At 40.0% G+C, this 23,920-nt stretch overlaps 2 protein-coding genes across 10 annotated transcripts in view; one reads left to right on the top strand and one right to left on the bottom strand.

Annotated features, from left to right (window-relative positions):
* The window catches only part of acp1 (acid phosphatase 1), a 37,668-nt gene extending 14,681 nt beyond the window's left edge, over positions 1-22,987 (bottom strand). The window contains exons 1-6 of one of the 8 annotated variants that reach the window (XM_058056199.1): positions 22,900-22,987; positions 22,313-22,386; positions 21,779-21,892; positions 18,652-18,713; positions 17,511-17,616; positions 14,524-14,809 (exon numbers count right to left, since the gene is read on the bottom strand). In XM_058056199.1, the coding sequence (XP_057912182.1) occupies positions 14,732-14,809; positions 17,511-17,616; positions 18,652-18,713; positions 21,779-21,892; positions 22,313-22,386; positions 22,900-22,942 (477 nt within the window). In that variant the 5' untranslated portion in view covers positions 22,943-22,987 and the 3' untranslated portion in view covers positions 14,524-14,731. The other 7 variants (XM_058056200.1, XM_058056195.1, XM_058056194.1 and 4 more) reach the window with 7 other exon arrangements.
* Positions 5,697-11,719, top strand: LOC131106787 (ALK and LTK ligand 2-like). 2 transcript variants are annotated; one of them, XM_058056205.1, is made up of 6 exons: positions 5,697-6,268; positions 6,490-6,801; positions 8,429-8,482; positions 8,643-8,720; positions 8,808-8,889; positions 10,590-11,719. In XM_058056205.1, exons 2-5 carry the CDS (start codon positions 6,570-6,572, stop codon positions 8,870-8,872), a joined length of 429 nt encoding a protein of 142 aa, XP_057912188.1. In that variant the 5' UTR covers positions 5,697-6,268; positions 6,490-6,569; the 3' UTR covers positions 8,873-8,889; positions 10,590-11,719. The 2 variants fall into 2 exon arrangements, with proteins under 2 accessions (XP_057912188.1, XP_057912187.1); XM_058056204.1 differs by having other exon boundaries at positions 5,698-6,268; positions 8,808-8,875; positions 10,590-11,716.
* Positions 22,988-23,920: the final 933 nt, after the last annotated feature.

Here is a 23,920-nt window from a genome sequence, read left to right as displayed (position 1 = left end):
GAAGTTCTTCATCACGTCACACAAACGTTAGAGGGCTTATGTTTTTTCATGCACTTTGTACGTCTTTGTGTGTCATCCGCACGGCCAATCATTGTGTGTCTTTCGTACAAGTGTATATTTCTTCGTCACACTTGCAGACTCCCACATACATTGTTAGTTTCACCAACGCACGTTCAGATACTTTGTATGTCCTATCGGCTCCAGCATACTCACGCGACCCTAGTGAGGATAAGCGGCACAGAAAATGTATTTATCGCATTCATATTTTCAGTTTATTGCCATATTGTAACATTTTCCGCTACCTAATTTTCCATTTCAGAGTCATTTGTTGTTTTGTTTATTCCAACTTTTGAAAAATAACATATTTGTTCTATATTTCAATTTCATGCCACAAAAATGACATTATTTTGCCTCTGAATTTTAGAAAGTCACTAAGAAAATTACAAATTTTTCTCGTTAGATTACAACTTTTTGACCTTGAACGACGATTTTTTTCAGTTTTTGCTTTTATTGTTGCGTTTTTCTGATGTGTGTGTTTGTTTAGTGTTTTTTTAATGCTGCAGAGCAATAAAAAACAAGCCCCGGGCAGCACTTTAGATATCCCTGATTTAGACAATAAGGGCTGTTTTCAGTGGATAGTCAACCTATACTGCTTCACAAGCAGTACACTGACTACTTCAAAGTATACACACGCTAACTTCTATATAATACTGGCCCTTGACTGCAACAAAAAATATTGCTGGGTTTTTATCTCCTTCTTGTGAGATACTGTATATCTCCTGAATGTCTGCTTGATTGTGAGATTATGATCATCTGATTTCATAAGCGATGGAATGAGAGCCATTTGAAGAATTTAAACAAAGACACCAAATACTGGAGTGCACCAATTTATGTTTAAATATTAAACATTATTAAACCAACCAGATAAAAAGGGTGACAAATCGATTTTAAATCCCTCTCATTGTGCTCCAGCCACAAAGTGCAAACACTCACTGAACTTGCCTCTGTCCTTGATTTAAAAGATTATATTTTTTGCCGTTAACGCTAACCAGATGAGCCGGCACCCTGACAAGATTCACAGGCCTGATTCACAGTGTTGATATTTTGACGCGCAAAGTGCATAGGATGTTCCAACTAGCTACACCTATCAATAAATACACTTTGTGGATCACCTGGATGCCAATCTTTCAACAAGGTAGATTCCCCCTTGCTACCTACAGATTGTACATTACTTTACATCATATCGCACTTCTGACTGACTGAAGAAACCGACTCTAAACCCAGAGAAAACTCCAGGCCATTTTTGATATTCTATGATGATAAGGGTCAACCACAACATTTTTATTTGACAAAAAAAACCTCCTAAATACTTGTGTGGCCTGTACTCAATAATCGTTTTACCAGTCAACAACAGGAAGTACGCTCTGAAGTCTGATAGCAGAACCTTGGTTAGTGCTATTAATTTGTTCCAGAAGGTCTGACTCTAACCAAAATGGAGGCTAACCATGAGAAATAATATAAATCTAATGAATCCGTTCCAGAAAGCTGAAAATGTTACCACCAAACAAGTTTTTAATAGTTTTACAATTATAGTCTGACATGACGAAACAATTTGAAATGCATATAAATGATAAATGAAGAAGACGTGATTCTTGACGATTCTTGAGCCCAAGAAAGTTTCAGATGCCAGCATTTTCATACAGAGGGTGTGAAACACTACTGAATGAAAGACATTATTAAATGGGACGTTGACATTGAGTTGTGGACTCCTATAGAGCAGTTACACACAATAACCCGCACAGAAAACTTTGTAGATCTTTCAGAATCTGCACCTATTCCAGGTGTATTTCGTTGGGTTTGTGCTTCCCACCAAAACAGTCTGATTTAATTTATTTCACCAACAGCCCTTCTCCGGGTAAGCTCACTTTAAAGTCTTTAAGAGTCAACTGCTGATGACATCATAGACCATTTTGTTTGTTACCTAAAAATATGCTAATAAGGAAGGGTGTTTTGTGATTAAAATATATATATTTATACAGCATATTAAGAATATAGATGGACTCACATGGCGCATTATTAATAGATGTTCGCCATATTGTACGCTAACCGGAGAATGCACTCAAACTGAGGACAGAATTATAGAGTGAATTTCAGACGTTAACCAAAAAACACAAACGCTAACCAAGGTTCCACTGTTGGCTGTTTGCTTGTTGGAAATATTGGATGAGCTTCTTGAAACGATGCCTACAGATGGGCCAATTTCCCTCAATAACTCGTCCAGAACACTCCCAATGAGGCAAACATCCAAATGGGAGATACCGCCAGGATTGATGATGGCGGCCTGTATCCATAATCAATTCTGAGCAGAGAGAAAGACAACAGGAATGGATGGCTTTCCCAAATGACCAAGGAGGTAATCAATTCAAAGACACAAAATGACCAAATGTTTACATGTCAAAGGTCCCCACTTCATTGAGGATAGATTTTGGACAACACATTCCCAAAGGACGACCGTGGGACCTTAAAAATTGTGGACCTTTAGGACTGGCCCCCCCAAACCACCTGCTTCTTTAGCCAAGATATCCACTCTGAACACAGTCAGTCAATGATGTGTCTGTCGATGAATTCACTACGAACATGGAGAAGTAGAACTAGAGTACAACTATCCGGACACAAATGGACAGTGGGTCATCAAACAGAACGACAGTCTACAACAAAACAAAAAACATAACACATACACAACAAGCTAACCAAGTGCCCACAAGGCATGCTTGGTCTCTCCGCCTGTCCATCATAATAGTCGGTTATGTGTTTTACCAAGCAATTCTGTTCAGGGTCAAGCCTGGTTCTGACTTAGGGACGAGGCACTGATAAGGAGCCGATCATACCACCGTAAACCCAGACCTTGCATTTTCCCAGACGTTTTTTTTTCTGCATCTTCAATTTTGCCTCCATCATCATTAATTGCATTTGGTGGTGGTTTGAAATCCCTCTAAAATAATACTCTAACCCACTTCAGATGGAGCGCATTTTGTTTTGATGGTACGATTCTGAACTGTGACAAATTATGTTATCGAATCTTGAGGCTTGAGTGACGACGTAAACTAAGTCCAGACATGTTGTCTCAACAATGCAACACAACGCTTTTTTTTTTACGCTGTTGTGCGGATGATTGTGTTGATAGATACTCTTTATCCATGTGCGTTTACACAAAAACCTGCGTTTATCATCGCTATGACACCGCTATTGACAACATCCCGATTTGCGGTTTTTGGTTGCTTGTGAGCCAACAGTTGACACAATGAGGTTTATATTTGGTAGTTCTCTTCCAAGGTTTACAGGAAGTAATAATGGGTTTCCTCAATAGTGAGTAAATTCTTTCACCTCTTTGTCATTGAATCATATTCGTTTATCCTGATCTTCTGTTAAGTCTCAAACCCAATTGCACCAGACTTCCCTGTCCATGTCCTAGCCCAGGTGTGAGACATATGCTGTTTGGCAATTTCCGACATCTGAGCTCCAAGAGTTCCAGTCAAACATGGCTGTTTTAGAGAATAAATTCACGGTGAGACAACACAGCATATGGAGACATATCTCCTCATACGTCCATACAGAACAGTTTGGTTCTCTTCTCTCCATTGGTACTATGGTGGCTCATTATAGCCATTAATGCACTGATTACAATCTGTCTCCCTGTGATTGCCCAACAATCAGTCCACAGAAGTAGTCAGACTTTTGCTATAGGTTCCCCTCGTGAGTCTCAGTGTGGGACACCATTGTTGTGTGGCGACTGTCTAACAAATTTCCTTGGCATTCCATTTCCCTTTTTTCCAATTGTCTGGAAGCAGTCAATGTTTCGAAAGGGTTTATCATGTGATGTGGTTTGCTGGCCCCTCGCTGAGACTGATTGCTGAAAACTTGAAGTATTTGCATCAGTATTTGGACAGTGACAAAGGAGTTTGGATTATTTTTGCTTTCACGCAACCACAATCGATGTGTGATTGAAATGTGGACTCTTAGCTTTTATTAGCTTGAGATCAAGCCACTGACTTGAAGTTGCTTTTGACGATGCCATAGATCGGGGCCACCCAACATGGATAATCTCTCACAATCCACAAGCATTGCTACTCTGGAATAATATGAATGCATACGTATGGGCTGTTGCCAATTTGCGACCTGCAGCCGAGCTGCACAGGTCAACCGGAAAAGCTAAACACTTCCACGCACTGACAGGAGTATTAGCATTTTGGGAGGCACTCAGCCTATCACTGACCAGAGATGCAGAGGCTAACTCTTCCTCCATGCAAAATCGAAATGATTCAAAACAAAAGAAACGATTTCATGGCAGCATTGCTTCAGTTATCAATCATCGTCAGGGAATGAGTCAGTGAGCATGTTTTGAATGGCTGCCGCAGGGGTGCTGAAAGAGGATTGATTATGCTTTTTCCACTTTTCTGACATATAGATGTATTTATAATGTATTCTCGTGTTTAGCCGCAGTTGGTGGCCATATTTAACACTTGGAAGACTTAGCCGGAATTTTCTATTGCTTTTCCTTCCTAAAATATTACGTGATTAATCAGGTCATTCTTTTTGAGTAGATCCATAATCGATTGTCATACATGTTTCTTGACTTATTCTTCTTTTAATTCGAATTGGCAGTCACCGCCTCCTCCTATTCAACGCTGTTGGTCTGAAAGCAAACTAAACTAGGAAGTTATCCAAGTATCTGTTTGCTTACATGACTATCATCACTTGTTATTGCTTACATTTTTGTTCCAGATAACTTGTTAAAGGATAAACAAAAACACACTGTACACTGTACTGTGACAGCAACGACACTCATCAGGCCTCGAAATTTGGCAAAGATCCGTCCTCTATTGATCAATTCTGTCTGTACAAAGACTCAGCCATTTACTGACCATGCAATGTGTACTTTAAACAGCACCTGCAATACCAAAAACCACAAAACCATGCGATGAATGACACCATGAGCGACACCATGTATATTGCTGCATGTGGAAGTCTTTAGAATATTGGGGTCTTGCCTGACATCTTAAAATATATTTGATTCCTTGGCTTTTAACTCAGCATGAGAGCTGTCTTTTATTTCTTCTTCATTCTTTTAATTATAGGCCTGTGAGCTTACATGACCCCATGTCACAAATACCTCCCCAATGACTAAATACGTCCCTGATACAGTCAGCATGCTTTGATTTATTACACTTCCAATGATCTTTTAATGAAATTCTGAATAATTTTATATTTTGTGAAACGTTTCCATTCATTTTTCAGGGAATGCCAATGTGTCGATTTCTGGGGTACAGATCTGCATGGTCCATGGGGTGTCCTCTGCCCCCTTTTCTTGGCTTTGAATATTCTTAAACCTCATAGGCCTACCACTAGGATTCCACGGCAGTGACAAGAGCGCGCTGTCCTTTCAGCACCAAGCCTTTTTAGCCATGGCCTCATTCACACGACAGAAATAGAGAAGAAAGAGTGAAATAAAGAGCCCACCCCCCATACGTTAAATAACGATTAATTAGATAAAGTACTTAAAAATATGGCCATGTGTTTTTTCAGTCCCATATGCAGCGATGCAAACCCACAGCCTGAAGATAGATTTGCATTGGGGGGCAAGATACACGCCCTGAAAAAAAAAAAAAAGAAAAGGCGGGGCAGACCGGCAGGAAAGTACATTTCAAGTCAAGAGGGGAAAAAAAGTCCGCGAAGCAACTACAAAACACCACCAAAGAAGGGCGACGCAACGGTGCGTCACCGCCTCTGCTGTTCCTGATCCTCGTGGCCCCAAATGAGGCTATTAGAGCCCCTTCCAGTTTCAGTGGAAGCACCCGGTCTATGTGAGAGATAAATGGAATAACGGAGAGGAAGAGGAAAAGGAGGAGGACCTGGATCAAGTGATGGTCAGCCAACCTCAAGTGCCGATACAAAATGTGTCTTAATGGGATCGCGGACAGCGCAGAGTGAGTCACCCACGGGGGGGACAGGAGGCTGCGTGTCAGAATAAAAAGTAGGCTCGACTTGATGCTGCGCGCTGATGGAGTGTTCTGATCCGGACATGGAGCACAGGAGCCTCGGGTCCAACTCTATATACCTCCACTCGGACGACAGGATGTCCCATTTATGACCTGCACCTCTTTCCTACGTGGATACTTTAAATAAGGACTTTTTGTGCTTTTTTTGCGTGTGGAAAGTCATTTTATTAATTATAACGGACGCAGTGGAAGAGGATTAACAGCCCACTAAGGTAGATTTTAAAAAAAAATCTCACATTGAACTTATTGCTCCAAGTTCACTCAGCTCTTATTAATTAATTTGTACTTGCCAGACAAACTTTACAATCGTTTGTGTGGAATGCACAGCAGGGAAAGTTTTATCATGTTGTGCCTGTGGATAAGTATCCAATCCAATAGGAATTTTTCCAAACAAAATTAAATAAGAACACTTTTATCATCTTTTGTCTTGCAGCGATACCAGCTTCATTGTTACAAAACAAAAAGGAGAAGGAGTACTTTTTTTTTTGTTGGTTTTAAAATCCTGTGGGAGATATGAGGGGACTGCACATGCATGTCCCCGTGGGACTGGTCCTTTTCATGTGCACGCTCATCACAGCGACCCCGACCTCGACCCCGGCCCCCGGTAGGAACACGAGCCGTGGAGTGAGGAGAGCGTCTGAGCTGGAGAGACACGAGGTCCCGTGGAGCCACCGGGGGAGGACGCCCCTGGTGGCGCAACGGGATTTCCACAGATTGAAAACAGACAAGGGGGATCAGCTTGTCGGTGAGTTCAGGCTGTAAAAGCCTGTTACATGGTGTGTCTTTGGGAAGTTAACTATGGTCTTTACAAGATTCACAAATTAATTAGGCAGATACTTCCTGGTAGTCACTTAAAGTCATTAAAGTTGCTAATAAGCAGTACAAAGTATAATCTACAGGATAAATGTCTAATGGGTAAACACAGTGTCACAGTATGAAGGTAAGCTAAGGGTGTAAAAAACTAAAATAAGTTGTAACAACATACAGTACTTCAATTTTTCTGTACGCAGCCTTCAGTGGAAACGGTTGCTGTCAGGTATTTAAACTATCCAGGGTGCAAAACCCTGAGTTAAAAAGTACTAGAATCCATTTTTGTCCACTATAACATGAAGTCGCGGACCATTGCGGGGCAGTGGAGGGGGAAGGAAGGGACAAATGAGTAAGCGGCTTCTAAATGATCAAGTTATTCGTGCACCTTATCACCGTGAGGATTGCGGGGAAAAAGCTGGAGCCGGTCAGCTGACTTTTGAGGGGGAGAGGCGTGGTAAAACCTGGGCTGGGCACATATCGACACATAACCTCTCACACTCACAGAGTGGGAGATGAACCACTACACTCTCGTTTTACCACACATTTCAATTCATATGTAGTTTGGAGTAAACAGGTGCTTTTCCCCACATATGGTGAAAGTGAGACTTTATTATTATTTTTAACTATGACTGCTATCAGTTTTACTTTCAAAAAATGTGCACCAATTAAGGAGTGCAGTACTTGGCTGTGATCAGTCGTAATAGTAACTAGCTGTCTAAAGAAGTATGACAACATGACGTCAGCTACGGGAAGTCGTGCTATGCTAAAAACTCTAGGCAGTGTCCTATTCTGATCAATTCGACACTGGCATGAAGATAGCCGTTTCCATCAAATGCAAACCAAATGTACCCTCCGAAAGCACAACATTTGGAGTGAATTGCATGTCGAATTAAGCTAATTTCGCCCTGGTTTTTGTAGACTTGCACGTAACAAACTAGCTAATTTTCTCTGTTCACTGTCTGTATGTTTTTTTTTAGTGGGTGACTGCTAAATAACCCGCCACGGGGCCAAAGAAAGTCCCGAGTGTCTGCACTTTAATGAAACACTTTAGAACTCAATCTTGCCAGGATGCAAGGAAAGTTCGAATCAATAATAATTTCCATCCATTTGTCATTCATACCAATGTGTGATAATCATTGTTACCTGCATGTAAAACTGTACTTTTTGTTAATTTACATGATTTCCTGGGGGGGGGGGGGGATGCCTCGGTTTTCATATGATTTGGTTGTCATCTTACTTTTTTCAGTGAATTAATAAGAAAGACAAATGTACAAGATATGTTAGGGGTAGGGATGTCCGATAATTAACGCACGGTTGATATCTGTATCAGATTTTTTCCTGATCATCAAAACCGATTAAAAAATGCTGTATACAACACACAAGACGTGTCACCACTGGAGTTACAGATATCGGCATATAAAAGCCAATACCAGACATCTCTAGTTAGGGGTATAGAAGCAGTGCTGGTGGACCCTGAGAAGTGAGAAGTACCACAAACTTTTTTTTTCACAAATCATATTCAAAGTTGAAGGCTGACATTCCTTCCCTGTCTTCTTCAACAGCTGTACTCCTTCGAGATCTCAGAAAGATGGAGAAATACGTGACACATTTAACAGGTAAGCCTTCCTAATAGGATTTACATTGTGTGTCAAAGAGTGTGAGAAAGTCAGGGTGGGCTGTTCGAAGTGTTCACGGCGGGCGGAAATACAGGACTTTCACATCCGAAAGCGATGTTGCCCCGTTTGAAATATGCGTTTTTTGCGTGTTGTCTTTCAGGTCCGCTCTACTTCAGTCCTAAGTGCCGGGAGCACGTGCGAAAACTGCACCGCCAGAGAGATTGCAGAATACCGGCATGTAAGCTCACAGAGGAACAAGAGTTAAGGCAGTATCTCACAATGAAGGATTTCATTAAGACCTCTCTCCTTTTATTCTTTTCCACAGATTTAAAGAGATGCGCACGGCTTCTCACACGGCTCGCCAGCAGCCCGCAATGCACTGAAGGCTAACAGGTGCTACTCATACTGTACGTTGTCAAAGCTCAGTATTGAATGATGACAAAGATATGTGATTGTTTCAGTAGCAGAAAATATCATGTGAGGAATATGTAGAAATTTGTAAAAATAAAAATTAAGCTCAGTTCACAGGTCTTACAGGAAATCATCAAATCCTGTGCTCAACTATTTAAATTCTTTTGTATGAAATCCTACTAAATTCCATTCGGGGTAGCACTAAATATGCTCTACTCCTTTTTCGGACATGTTGAACTGCATCAACATTTGATGTAGCTTTTTTTTAGCGTGTTCAAAATGAACTAAACCATTAGCATTCTGCTCAAAAAGGCGCTTGCATGGAAACAGGAGTTCAGAACAGTCATAATATTGTTCAAGCATATTTTTTCCATAGTTAATTAAGTCAAAAGTACATTTTTAATATATGTACAGCCTAGTTTTCATTATTTGCTTATTTATATATATATGCTACATTTATTCAATAGCAATATATGCTACATGAGAGATATTTTTACCCTATATTCCAGAGGTGGGGACCCGGCTCTCGACTTGATAATATCATCAAACACTTGCAACTCAGGGTTTAACTTGGACTTTAGCGTTATGACTTGAGAGTACTCGAGATTTTCAGCGAGTGTGTTGAGCAAAAGTCAAAGTATTCAATCATTTCCAGCAAGACACCACATTTTCCCAGGTTATCTGCCTCACTTGAATGCATCGGTTAACATCCGATACACAAGATTGGGTTTACGAGGACGGGACGAGACAAGATTTTGACATTACTGTCAAGAAAAGTTCAATGAAAAATATAAAGAAAGAGGCATATACATAGAGACCGAGTGACAAAGGGCTCACTCTGTTCATGGCATTGTTCTACGAAACAAATGCTGAAACCAATGCACAGAGTGAACTCTCTTCCTGTATGTTTGGACGTGAGAGACAAGCAAAGCAGACACACCCGCACGTGGCAATACAATGACGCCAGAAAAATGACCGCGCTCATTTTTTGCGTGATTAATGAATTTATTTCTTATCTCCTCTGCCCACGAGTTTTTTTTTCTGAATGAGAAATCATTTTAATCTTGCATCTGGTATCTTGTGACACCCCTACGCTACCGAGGAAAATTTTATTTGCATTCACAAATTACAAAGTCATAGTATTTTATTTGGTAAACACTAAACACACACTAAATATTTAACAGTGCTTATGACCTCACAGACTTTACTTCAGACCTGAATGAGAATTGGGATTAAAGACTTACTTGAGACTTGTAAAACAGACTTACTCCCACCTCTGCTGTATTCAGCATGGCTTCTCAAACATTTGATTTAAAATGTTGCAAACGTTTCCCCATGAGCCCCCTAAAAAAGTCAATTACCAAGAAATAACATTCCCTCAGGCTCTGTATGCTGCTAAAAGTATCTACAGGCTAGTTGCATGTTTACATACTTGAAATATAGATGCTAGTTTCCTATTTTTGATGGATTTTAGTGTCAACGACACTGTTAGACAGAGCTCTACCGAGAAAGTGGATGAAGATGGATTTACACTGTGCAGAAGAGCAGAACAGCAAGAGTGGAGTAGCAAATCAAGCCATAAAATAAGATTTTGTATTCCTTAGGGGAACCAAAGAATTTACAGAAATTAACTGCCAAGTCAAATAAGAGATAGCACTGAATTTGTCTTGGGTTTGTCTTTTTTGTTTTTTTAAAGGTTGAAGCCTTAACATCCGCTATCCAGGATGTTGCTAAAAGGTGAAAAGTGCCTTGGACTTGTTGGACAAGCGGCCTAAAAATACTGACGAGCCCTGATTGAAACCAAGCACACAGGTGTCCTTCTACTGAAGTCGGCTTTACAAACCGGCGTGGATCCCAATGGATGCTGCTCGAAACGAGGAAGCCCCCCCTCCCACCCGTCCCAAACATCAACAGTGGCTGCTGCTTTGCTTACAAATAAGACAACCGTGTCTAATCTATTGATGGCCTCGTGAGACATTTTTTGGCATCAAACAGACGACGCCGGCGGGAAGTCACAGAAGCTCCTTTGAAAGCCTTTATTTATATATTTGGACCATCACAAGACTACACAGTAAACCTTGATCATGTACGTGTACACACAGGTACATCTCAAACAATAAGAATGTAATGGCTAAAGTTCAGTATATCGGAACGCCATCAAGCGACAGCCGTATATCATATAGATTCGTTGCACATAGCGGGAAATATTTCACGCCTTTAGCGATGACCTTCTGTGGCTTACACTCCTAGGGGATGGTGTCAATGACGGTCTCTTTTGGACATCTGACAAGTCAGCAGTCCCCATGATGGTGTAAGCCTACTGAAGCAGATAGAGGGACCATTTAAAGGCTCAGATAATACAAAACTTCACAATCTTAGAGCTTTTTGAAAATGACCTCTGAGCCATAATCATCAAAGTTACAAAGTTACGAGACTTAGCCATCCATCTATTTTATATGGCGCTTATCCTCAGTAGGGTCATGTTGGTGTGCTGGAGCCTATCCCAGCTAACTTTGGGCGAGAGGCGGGGTACACCCTGGACTAATCGCCAGCCAATCACCAGGCGGCCCCATTTCATTTTATATGTAATGTAAAAACTTTGTTTTATATTCTCTTTTTTGAGATGTGCCTGTAGTGTAAAAAACAAACAAACCATAAGCTCTACTATAAATGAAATGTGTGCGGTATATACCTACAGTCTGGACTATATATATATATACACACACAGTATATATAGATATATGGAAAAAACTATATATATTTAAATAAATTATATCATTGGTACAAAAAATGTTCTTTGTGCTGCTTTGCCGTCTCAATGCGTGGAATGTGGATAACCCCCCCGCCAAAAAAAAATGATCGACAGTACTTATACGTATATACTGTATGTAGGAGTCCATCCATCCATTTTCTATACCACTTATCGTCAGTCACAGGTGACTTCAGGCAAGAGGCAGGGTACACCCTAGACTGGTTAGCCAATCACACAGCACATATAGTAAGCATTCGGCCACCGATTGGCCCCAGAGTTTGCGGCATCGTAGGAAGGTGCTTGTCACTGCCGTCCTTCCATAGAGAGTAAAAGCTATCTCTTTTTTCGAAAGCAGCTAGCCAAATGCATTACAGATCTTTTGATGCTGAGCTGAATGAATGAATTTGACTGCTAAAATGGTATATTCTATGGATTATACATCCAAACTCACCAATTATATTTCATTTCTAATAACCTCTAACCCCCAAATACTCTCCCAGTCGAAATATTAGGTATTTTACATTGACTTGACAAATTAATTAAATCAGTCTTCACTATCATTAATAGCGCAGACATGGACGCCGCCCTGATATACAACAACTGGCAACCCTCCAGCCAGCAGTTGGTTCTTCTAAACTTTGGCTACACCCTATCCTAATGATTTGCAGACCTTGCAGCATCTTTCAAGCAATTAAAAAAAAAAAAAAAGACACCTATGGAATGTTTGTCGACATGCACTGCAACACAGATTGGATGTAACTGTTCTCCCCCAAAACATCCCACACTCAACAGGAAGCCTTGTGTTAACTGTACCAAGACGTACTACAACATAACTGGCCTCAGATGCATCTGGGATGGATCATCAAGGCAATGAAGAAGTGTGTTGGGGTAAGACAAAGCACTTTCGCTGTGGGGTTGTTTTTTTTTTAAGATAATAGACAAACGCCATTTTCCGACGACAGCCGAAAGGAATCATCCATAATGGCTAGGTTGAAACGAGGGATTAAGTATTTTTTCCCATAACACGCACAGAAACCTTTCTAGATCTTCCAGACTCTGCGCCTCTTCCGGCACTGTTTTCTCGCCTCCCTCTTCCCCGCCAAGCCCACTCAGCTGTGATTGGTCACATTCCCAAGAGCTCCTGAGGACTTCCAGAAATGTAGGTATGCGTTTACTGAGCGCAGGCAAATTATGCAGTCCGTATAATGAAGTCCGCGTTGCAGTGAAGTCAGTAGAACTTAACTTTGTAAAACAGTGCGCACAGCCATTCAAAAATGCTTTCAGGGCTTTCATCAAAATGTGAAAATCTTATCTGATGCACTGGCATCATTTAACGAGAACAACATGGCAGAAAACAGGAAATGCATGTCGCCTTTAAAGGTTTTTTCTTGTTTGGAACCATTAATGACCCTGGGGGGGGGGGGGGGGGGTGAACAGATAGGCTATCAATGTTAATGCAGACCTACCAACATATACAAATTTATAGTACTCAACATGCATTTTGACTCTTGAATACACTTCCATCCGCTCTCCATTTTGTTGCAATTTCAAGTTCAGCCTGTGCAGTACAGATAAACAATGTTAGTTTCTCTAGTATAAAAAAGTGCGCTGGGGTGAAAAAAATTATGTTGCCCCTTGAGGGGGTATGACAGAAAATAAGTAATAACTACTGCATTAATGGCAAAGTAAAAAAGTGTGGTTGATAACCATAGAACCGCAACAGGCATGCATCTCGCTGCTGGCTGGCATTGTACATTGTGGTTGAAAGAAACAAAAATAAAAGCAGCGACTGACTAGCAGGCACTGTGCACTTTGTCACCACGAGTGAGTAAACATCGTAATATTCACAATGATATACTTATTTTTACACATGGATAACAGTGATGAATGTTACAAAGCATAACGCAGTGATTCATCCTACAATTGTTGATTGTACACTTGTTGCATATCTTATTTATTGAAGAAATTACATTATTCCTGTTTTGAGCATGTTAAGCTGTGCCCCAGGTAACACACACATGAGTGTTTGCTAAGCACTGGCGGTGTCATTTTGACCTGGTTGCAAACAGTCCCCTAATTTGAATTTAAGATAATAATAACACGGTGTGCCATCACAAAACAAATTTCATACGAAGTTCAGCAACAATTTATTTTTATCCGCAAAAATGATTTAGAAAAAAAAAGTGTGTAAAGATTTTCAGTACATGGTGTTTTTGGGGGAGTTGAATCAGAGCATATGTACACGGACCTGGATGAGAAGTGAAACAGTCCAATTGCTCTGATTCAACACTCAAGTCGGTAAGTTTCTTGTGTAGCCCCCCACCCCCTACGCAAAAGACACGCAAGTTAGCCATTTTTCAAAAGCCGTTTCTCTCTGTACCGGCCATTTTTCATGATTTTGACAGATTTTTCAAGGCACACAGGATATTGGGTTCTTTGACTATATCAGTGCTTCTCAGTTATTTTCTGTAAGGGGCATTTTTTGGCACCCCCGCCCGATTTGAAATACTAGAGAAACTGATATTCAATTATCTGTACTGTACAGACTGAACATGCAACAAAATGGATAGTATACAAGCATATTCAAGAGTCAAATTGTTAAGTACTATAAATTTGTACATGTTGGTAGGTCTGCATTACTTAATTAACCGTGATAAATGAGGGATTACTGTAATTCTTATTAAATGGCCTCAGCAGCGTTAGTGCTATACACACACTATAAACCAGCTAATTGATGACCCTCATCCTCCTCCTCCAGTGATTATTGTGTTTGAATGACTTAAGTTGTGAAAAGAAACCAAACAGTGATGTTTATCTCAGGGATGAATGAATGTACGGGACTGATTCGCCGCTTCCACAAAAATCGGAATGACCTGAGTGAGTTGTATTGTTTTATTTCAACACAGGCATTGCTCCTCTAGTAAACAATACGGTTTGAAGTTCAACAAAAAAAAAAAAAAACAAACCCTCAAGCGTCGTGGTGGTCCATTCATGACACTGACCACAGTTGGTTACAGAGTTACGGTGATGACGTGCTTGTGTGACATGGCCAAAACATGTGACCGTGAGAGCCAATTATTACAACGTTACGAGTTGACCTCCAGAAATGTTTTGCAGCATCGTTGGCACTGCTCGTACACCTTTTCAAAGTCTGCATCGCTTCCCTGCAGCCAACGACAACACAAAAAGAGAAGTGTCACAGCTGTGAAGTGATGAGCCTTTATTTTAAGAAAAACTAAATTTTGTACAAAAAGGATAAATTGAGTCAATTTAGTGTGTATAATGTGGCCGCAACCCAATAAGGTCAATGACATTTAAATATCTTTATCACTTGCCCTGAAGGAAACAGATTACAGCTGCCAACCGGCTTCTATTTAACACGCCAGCATGATGTCCATTGAAGCAAAATTTACAAACAGCGCTCGCAGCAAAAGGCAACGCTTCTAAAAGCAGCAAAATGTTTTTCTTTAATAATCGTCTGGAATAAAATCTTGCACTCGGTTCATTTCTCACACTTTGTGATTACTTTGATAACGGACATTAAGTTGAAATGGTTGAGAAATTGCTGAAATGATGGTATGTGGATGAGGTCAATCACCCTTTTAACACATGTAAACGTGTTGATTTCTCCAATGTTCAAATTGGACCCAAATTGTGGCATTTACATAACACGTTATGAATTCACTTATGCCCTAATAATAGGTGTGATTGTGCCAAAATTTGACAGCAAAAACATCTGACTGATGAAAAGACTTGGAAAAATGTACTGTTAGAAAAAAAATAAAAAAAACATTCCAGTAATCTTCCAGAGATTTGTGGATTGCAATTTCCCTGTCCAATTCTAATCCTTGCCGACAAGTAATACCTACAGAAACTTCAGTCTTGCTCTCAACACTTCTCCCAGACTATGATCCAGTCTTGGTGATGTAATGATATCGTGTGGCATATTCTATTTTTAGTGTGTTGTTGGAAAGTTAAACTGTACCAACTGTATGCCTTTTGGGATGAACCTCTTGAACGCACATATCCGACTGTTCAAAGTCAAGCAACTTGCTCTTCTCCAACAAGGAGCTGACTGGCAAAATTCCCAACATGTGTAGGTGTGTGATCCAGGAACAGTCTATGCCTTTCCATAAAAAAATGTATCGATTTAGGGCTCAAACACCTGTTGTGAATGTTTCAATTCAGCTCCTTATTAGAGAACAGTGAGTTGTCCAAAAAGTACTGAAAAGAACATTTGGAACATGTGCATTCAAAAGAACAATGGAGCAAACTAAGAAATTCGAAAATAAGTCCTCGATGTGACTGATGTTCCACATTACACACACATGCCCACTCAACTAATGATAGCAATTTGGCTAAGTTTAGCTATCAACAAGAGTGTGACTGCAAATTGTTTATCACTTCTCCAAAAAGCGATGCACAATTGATGAATAGCACAAACTGATTAGCCCCCGTATTACACAGAACCAGCCAGAATGAAAAGGTTTGTGCCACATTTGGGAAAGAATTACTACTTCGTTAGAACATTTGAATACTTAGATTACGTATGGAACCGTGTCGAATCATTCTTGCACATTGGACTCCACTGTAGGAACTATCGATGAGGATAAGCCATAAATCTTGAGACTGAGAGAAGCCATCGGTTGACATTGTATTTTAACGCGAGAGCCTACGCTGTCGGCGAAAGGATTGTTGCGAATGCTCCATAGCTTGAAAACAAGAATGGATGTACGGTAAATAACAGCAGACTGCTAGCGAGTCACCGCAAAAGATTTTCAACACAAATTGAACAGTCAGACCGACAGAGGCGAGCCCGAAATAGTTTAGTTGATTAAGTTGTAAAAATGCCATTTTGACTAAAGCGTTGTTTACATTTCCAAGTAAACATTATTCTTCACTGCACTCATGTGACCAATACTTCAATTTACTTATCTGTGTAGCACTGTATTTTTTATTATTGATTAAGATTGATAAGGTTTTGTTTTTTCGTTGTTTTACTATACATAGATGTTTGTTTGTCACGCCCTGCGAGACTCCCTTGTGTGACAAATGGCTTATTTTCAGTTTTCATGGCTTTATTTTGGCGCATTTCCTGTTTTGTTCCGTCTTGCTTTGTACAGCCTTTACTTTCCTGATTACACGCATCTGTCGCTAATTTGAGTTTGCCTGCATTTAGTTGAGCTAGTAGCGTCTCCCAGTGTTGGTTCATTGTTCATTGCCGTCCGTGTATGTTTTGCCAAGTGCTAAGTCGAGACTCCTTGTTCCTACTTCTTTGACTGCACCCGCTGCCATGTCTTGCTTGCAACTTGCTACAAAAGCGCAGTGTTACATTATTGTCATTGCACACATAACAGGCTGAATATGTGTAAGATATGCTAACACAATGGTTATTCAACATGAACAGAAAAGCTGTCCAGTGTTTATGTAACATATTTTTTTTCATTTATAAGTCGCTCTGGAGTATAAGTCGCAGGAACAGCCAACCTCTGAGAAAAAGTGCGACTTATAGTCCGGAAAATGCGGTATATAGCGTTTTATCATGACCTAGATTCTAATTGAATTATATATATATCACAGATGTATCAGAGAAAAACATTCTTGTGGCCGGAATACGTGGAATGCACTTTGAACATCCAAGAATAAACTTGAAATGTTCATTCCGACAGCATTCCGCCTCTAGCGTGACTAGGATTTAAAGAAGCAGGTTTTAAGGAAGTTGCTCCTTTTTAATGGAGTTCAGCTGCACATGGTGCGTTCAAACTAGTTTTGAGAGAATCCAAACATGGGATAAAACTACTAAACTCTTTACATTGGCAGTTATATTTAGAAAGGGAAAAAAAAGCAATTTACTGGACTACTTACGTAATATGGATCTTTGATGATCAGCTGCTTCTGCGGGTCATATGAACCAAGGAGTTCAATTTTAGCTTTGTGATTTTTCACCGAATTTGCTTTCCGTTTCAAGTCACTGTAAGAACAAGAGGGAAAAGCACCGTATTATTATTGTATTATTAATCAGAGCCACATATTTAGAAATGGCACAACTTCCAACATTAGATACAGACATGTAAATATGATACCATACAGTATTACCCCGGTAATATTTTGCTGTTGTCTGGAGGCTTTTTACCTGTCAAATGTTGTTTTATTGACTGGTGTCTTATCTTTATTACCATCAAGAGTAACAACCCCTCACATTTCTAAACACCACACAGTGACACCATTATTAGAGTTGCTTACGAAGACAAGCATAACCAAACCTGAGCACCCTATTGTTCAAGATAAGTTCCCTTTTCTCAGTCTGGTCAGATTAACACTTGCCGAGAAAAATATGTGGGAGAGAAAGGGGTGAGGGTGGGGGACTGCCCAAAGAGCGTAGACGAGGCATTCAAAGAACTCGGTAAGCTGCTTACAGATCAGATCTGCCGTGGGCATGTGATCTCAAAATGATCCTTAAACGTTCAAAGTAGCAAAAAATATCCCTCCCCATGACCTTTGGAATAGGCTTAAGGAAAGATATTCCTCAATTAAAAGGAAGCATTCATCTACTAGTTAGTTATAGCTCAATGTTACTCGGAATTTGTGGCAGAGACGCATATATCAACTTTCCAGACATTTTTACGTGCCAGCCTAGTTCAAGGGTCACCAACGTGTTTAACCGCATGAGGCGCCCGTGAGCCTGGTTTTCAGTAATGGGAGATACACTAGGAAGAGATGCATTCTGAAATACAAATGTAAGTTGTGGATACCAACATTCTGCTAAAGCTCTGGTAAAACAAGCACATTCCTTTTCTTTGGGTTGAAATGAGCTATAAAAGTACATTTTTGTAAAAGTAGCTCTCTCAAGAAAAAAGGTTGGAGACCCCTGGCCTGGTTTGACCCCTGTTCCTCATTCTAATCCGAGGTAACCATTCAAGACCAAGGACTGAGGAAACTGGACACATGACTCCAGTCTGTACAGAGAGCTCCAGTCAAATTCATACAAAACAAGTCAAAAGCTCACTTCAGGTTGCTTTCGTCCATGCAGAGAATGAATTCGAAGCTCATGAAATCATCCTTGGTCACCTGAAAGTGGAAGACAAATGCAGGACAAAAGGGAGTTTCAATTTTGGACCTTGTGTAAAAATGCTTTTACACCATATGACATTGCCACTGATCAGCTCTCTAATGTTACTGTATTTCCGTCCATCCATTTTCTACTTACTACTACCACCAGCAAGGGTTTCACTATAAGTACTAAGCCAAGTTTTGTTTTGGGGTGAAATAATGTCGCAAAATCTACCATATAAATTGTGGACTGGTCATGGAGGTAAAGCTGTGTATAACCAACAACAAGTTGGTTTTCTTTCAAATGTATCAGAGTTGGAAACTTCTGGAAATGGCTTGTAAAGTTAGCACAGCTATAAACAGCTGCCTCACAGCGCATTGCAGTGTTCCCATCTTGTGTTTGTTGATAATTTACTGTGAAAAGCCAGCGCCTTGAGTAATTTTGAAAAAGTCAGAAAATCAATTGGCAATGATGCCAAAGAGGAGACATAGGAAGTTAAATATGCAGTTTTTAGAAAACAGTTTTCTACACAACTCATATTTAGTTTGAAGTAATATTTAGTTTGTTAGGACACCACATATGACCTTCATCACTTTACCTCAATAAAGTAATGTTGTTTATCCCAGGCTGCCCAAGGTCAAGCAACTGGTTCTTACCACTGATTTCTCTGCTGGAAAACATCCCGACTCCCACATTTATGGTAATCTTGGGTTGAACTTGCTTGTTCCTCGCTACCTTTCGTTCTCACGCTCAAATGAAACACTGCTAATTGTCCAAATGAAGCGAAAGAGATCCCAGCTGAGAGTGACACCTTTTTTGACCCACGGTTGAGGTGACAAGCACCCTTAGTGAGAGCAGAGTTGATCCATGGTCTCTTTCGCCAAACATGCCTTACAAACAACAAATATAAACCGCCGGGAGAGGTGCTCTGCTCGGCTTGGAAAAAAACCTGTTATCCTTCAAAAACAGAATGATGACAGGCCAAATTTGAGAGATGGTGGTGCTTTGGCTGAATGTCACGCTCATTCCTCATATGTTGACAAGTACAAAAAAAATTCAATTCCCTTAAAGCACGTTCTGAAAGGCTTGCTGTTGAAGGAAAGACACTCCACTAATATAATCTAAAACAGACAGAGCCATCAGATCTTTTGTTGATTTCTGCAGCTAATGTGGTCTCAATTTTACAATTTTACAAGTTTACACAAATGAGAGGGGAAAAGAAGGGACTGGAAGGAGAAGGCGGTAATGGTTATTAAAAGGGAAGCAACAAAGGCAATGATGAAAATACAAGAGCTTGTCAAAGCTCGTTGTAAGGACAAGGACTGAGACACTGCAGCTCTTCTTTGAGGAGCTTACACCATGTGCTCGCTGGACAGGTTTGCAGAGGCACAAAGTAGTAAGACAATAGATCTGAGGAATCGGGAAAAACCCATGCCCTGTTAGTTGGGAGGGGGTGGACTGAGGGCACGTGGTAGCATGTCTTCAACTCAGTAAACTATCACACACAAACAACTGAAATTTTAGGTTTGCTTGAGAATTTGATACATGACAAGGACAGACAGGATACTAAATTTATGGAGGGCTCCTCCTCCTGCTGACATGTGATTCATGGCGCACGGCCACTTGTTAAGAAGGAAGGTCCGAGGGCTCCACTGTTTACATACTTCCAAGACATTTGACAAATTTTGAAAAACAAGAGTAACAGCCAACAGCCAGCTCATATTTAAGTTTGTCCGTTATAATCTGCTCTCACCCTGGTTTAGTGTGACACATTTCTGAATAGTTATTCTGCAAAAACTTGGAGACAAGTGCTGCCTGCTGCTTATTATTTGGGGGTCAACGGTCAAGGTCACAGTGACGGTTATGGTGACTGTCGAACTTCAGAAGCTAGATCCTGCCGAGTGGAACCAAAAGTTCAACAAATGGTCACAAGAGGTCAATGTATCCGAGTTGTACACTTTGGTTAGCCTTGAGAAAATAAGAAAAGAGCTTAAAAAGATTAAATTATGATGTAATTTACTCATGTTCATCACTGACCATGACGCACAAGCATGTTTTAAAGGATAAAATACATTGCACATACAGTGGTGAAGTGTTTGCCCCCTTCCTGATTTATGTATTTTTTGCATGCTTGCCACACTTAAATGCTTTAGATTATCAAACTAATTTAAACATTAGCCAATGACAACACAACTAAACACAAAATGCAGTCTTTAAGTGAAACATTTTTATAATTAAGGGAGAAAAAAAATCCAAACCCGACATGGCCCTTACCGGAAAAAGTGATTGCCACAACTGTTCACTTAAATAGGACCTGTTCTACAGAATGAAGTAGACCAAGCAGAACCATCTGTTTGTGACTATAAGCTGAAACCAACATGGGTTCTGCATCAGGACAATGATCCAAAACACATCAGCAAGTCCGCCTAAATGGCTGAAGAAAAACAAAATGAAGACTATGGGGTGGCCGAGCCAAAGTCCTGACCTGAATCCTATTGAGATGCATCTTATCCTACATCCTATTGAGCGCTATGACCAGGAAGGGGGGCAACACTTTTTCACATTACTGTGTATTTAAAGACAAAAAGGACAGATCTTATTAGTTACATATTTTTCTCATTATACAGACTGCCTTTTTACTGGGTTTTGTTTTGTTGTTTGTCTACAATGTGCCAGAGGCCCATAAAAACAACAGGCAGGCCGCATATAGCACTTTGGGCACAACTAGCATTACCTGGAAGGTGAACTGTCCAACCAAAAGACGAAAGTGTGTCTCCATTCTGTCTTCATACGACTGTCGCTCGTCATGCTCTCACTAGTCAAAAGCTGGACTACACATTTGTGTAGTTGATAAGCATCCACAAAATGACATCCAACGTATACACACGAATGGCAATGTAGTGTGTGAACACCACGCAAACATGTGGTTGTACCTGTCGAGCCCTATGACCGGTCTCAATGCCATGCCCTTTTAGGCAGGCCAGCCCACGGCCATCTGGCGAGCATCCTATATTCCAGTCGGATGTGGCGCCACTGTCTATGAGCCACTGCAACAACACAGAACAAAGGTGGGTGATCATACCTGCCTGGCCACATGCCTCATGGGCACGTCGTGCCTCTTCATGCAGGCTAGACCGCGATCGTCGGGGGGGTTTCCTATCTCATAGGTGGAGGTGGCAGCACTGTCTATCCTCCACTGTGCAGAATAGAGCACAGAGAACAAGAACACAACAAATATGATTTCTCCCTTGTCCACCTGTTGAGGGTGGTGCAGCCTCTGTATTACAATCAATCGTTTTGCTGATGGTTTCCTTCACACCTATACTTCATCTAATTACTATAGATGCAATATAAAAACTGTTTCTTAATTGATCTCATAACAAATAAAGAGAAGTATCTTTCAAATAACATATTGATTATTGTTGTGAGCATGGTTCAGTTTGATGAACAAACTAAGTTTAAATAAGGTTTATTCCCGTGCAGCAGTGTTCATATTACATCTCATAATACTGTTGAATGCCGCTGTCAGTGAATGCTCAGACTTATTTGGACAGCAGACATTGATAAAATGTCTGCTATGCTGTAACTTAGTCCCATAAAAGCATAAGAATGATACCTTGTCGACAACACCTGCATCGGTTGCCATCTTCCTGAAGACGGCCTCTGCAATGGGGGATCTGCAAATGTTCCCTATAAAAGAAAACATTTGAATATAATTACACAGGTCATTATATAACCTAAACCAAACACACCATCCGTCCAAAGTCCCGCTGCAATAACATCTTAGGTTTTCTTCGTGTATCACACAATAGCACGGCACCCATCAATCTTTTAAGGTTTCCCTTGCTCGGTTGACGTTGATTTTTAACAGGCGTTATAATGTTTTTACATACTTTTCAGTCCTGACTATGTCTATGACTATGTCTATGGATAAAGGAAAGGTTGCTCCGCGTTCTCACGAAACATGTCGGTTCCCGTTTCACTATTACTAACACTAAATGAATGAGTAAACACTTTCAATTAGTTACAACGTTCAACTGAGCATTGTTTATTCATTTCACAACTCTTACGTTTTAGTTAGAATGTCAGTCTCACTCGAACCCAAATAACGACAAAATATTCAATGAAATACTAATAAATGTGTCCACTGTCTACTAGTGTCAACCCTTTGTGCTTTGTTAAATTAGAAACTACGTATCTTACCCAGACAGACAAACAGAACTGATCTGGTGTTCGAGGTCGCCATATTGCTGTAATGGGTCCTGAATGACGCACCGAGTGGTGGCCGACTTGTGCCTGAACAAAAATATCCAACTACAAATAGAACCAATTTTTAATAATAATACTAATACTACTACTACTACTACTACTACTACTACTACTACTAATAATAATAATAATAATAATAATAATAATAATAATAATAATAATAATAATAATAATAATAATAATAATAATAATAATAATAATAATAATAATAAAAATAATAATAATGCCCTTAAAAGAAGGAGAATAATTTTAACAATTGCCACAACTAAAAATTGTTTGTAAAAAAACAAAACAGGAGATACAGAAAGAAAGTTACATTTAATTAATTATAATTAATAATTAATTATAATTAATTTATAATTAATGACTAAATACAGGAAATTACCTTCAATCAAGTACCTAACTTTGGGTAGCCATTATTTTGATGGCACAAAACCAGGACACTCAAAGATGCCTTTAATTTCAATACATACAAGGATGTCTCCTCTGTATGGATATAGGAAATTGTTATATTATAATACTGTCATTAACCAAAGACACACAAAAAAAAAGTTTGCAAAAACAGAACTACACAGGCCCCCAAGGAGACATGGAGAAAAAAATTTGATGGGTTATAAAAAGACAGATTTTTGCGAGCGCTCGCAAAAGTTATTACGCTCTCGCACAAAGCTTTTGTGAGCTCTCACAAAAGTTTTGTGAGGTCTCGCAAATATTCATCTCGACGTAGGTTTTACCTTTGCCTTTGACTATTTTCAGTTTTTTGGCAACACTAATTCAAAAAGCCACCCACACGGCAGCCTCTTAGGAACTGCGTCTCATGCAGCACAGTGACCTGTAACAATGAAAACCACAACATCTTCATCACTTTCAGCTTAATACATGAAAACAGGATGTTCTTAAGTGCCTGACTCCAAAGCAACCTAATGTTGACACTTATGCTGGTTTAGTGGCACTC

Source organism: Doryrhamphus excisus, chromosome 19, assembly GCF_030265055.1.
Source record: "Doryrhamphus excisus isolate RoL2022-K1 chromosome 19, RoL_Dexc_1.0, whole genome shotgun sequence".
NCBI classification, from domain to species: Eukaryota; Metazoa; Chordata; class Actinopteri; order Syngnathiformes; family Syngnathidae; genus Doryrhamphus; species Doryrhamphus excisus.
This window is presented reverse-complemented; position numbering and strand designations above follow the sequence as displayed.

What these genes read in the sequence shown, in the direction of transcription:
- LOC131106787 (XM_058056205.1), top strand. Translation starts at nt 6,570, where the DNA reads ATGAGGGGACTGCACATGCATGTCCCCGTGGGACTGGTCCTTTTCATG. An exon ending in CAAGGGGGATCAGCTTGTCG is followed by an intron (nt 6,802 to 8,428) that starts GTGAGTTCAGGC and finishes CTTCTTCAACAG; the next exon opens with CTGTACTCCTTCGAGATCTC. An exon ending in AGATTGCAGAATACCGGCAT is followed by an intron (nt 8,721 to 8,807) that starts GTAAGCTCACAG and finishes TCTTTTCCACAG; the next exon opens with ATTTAAAGAGATGCGCACGG.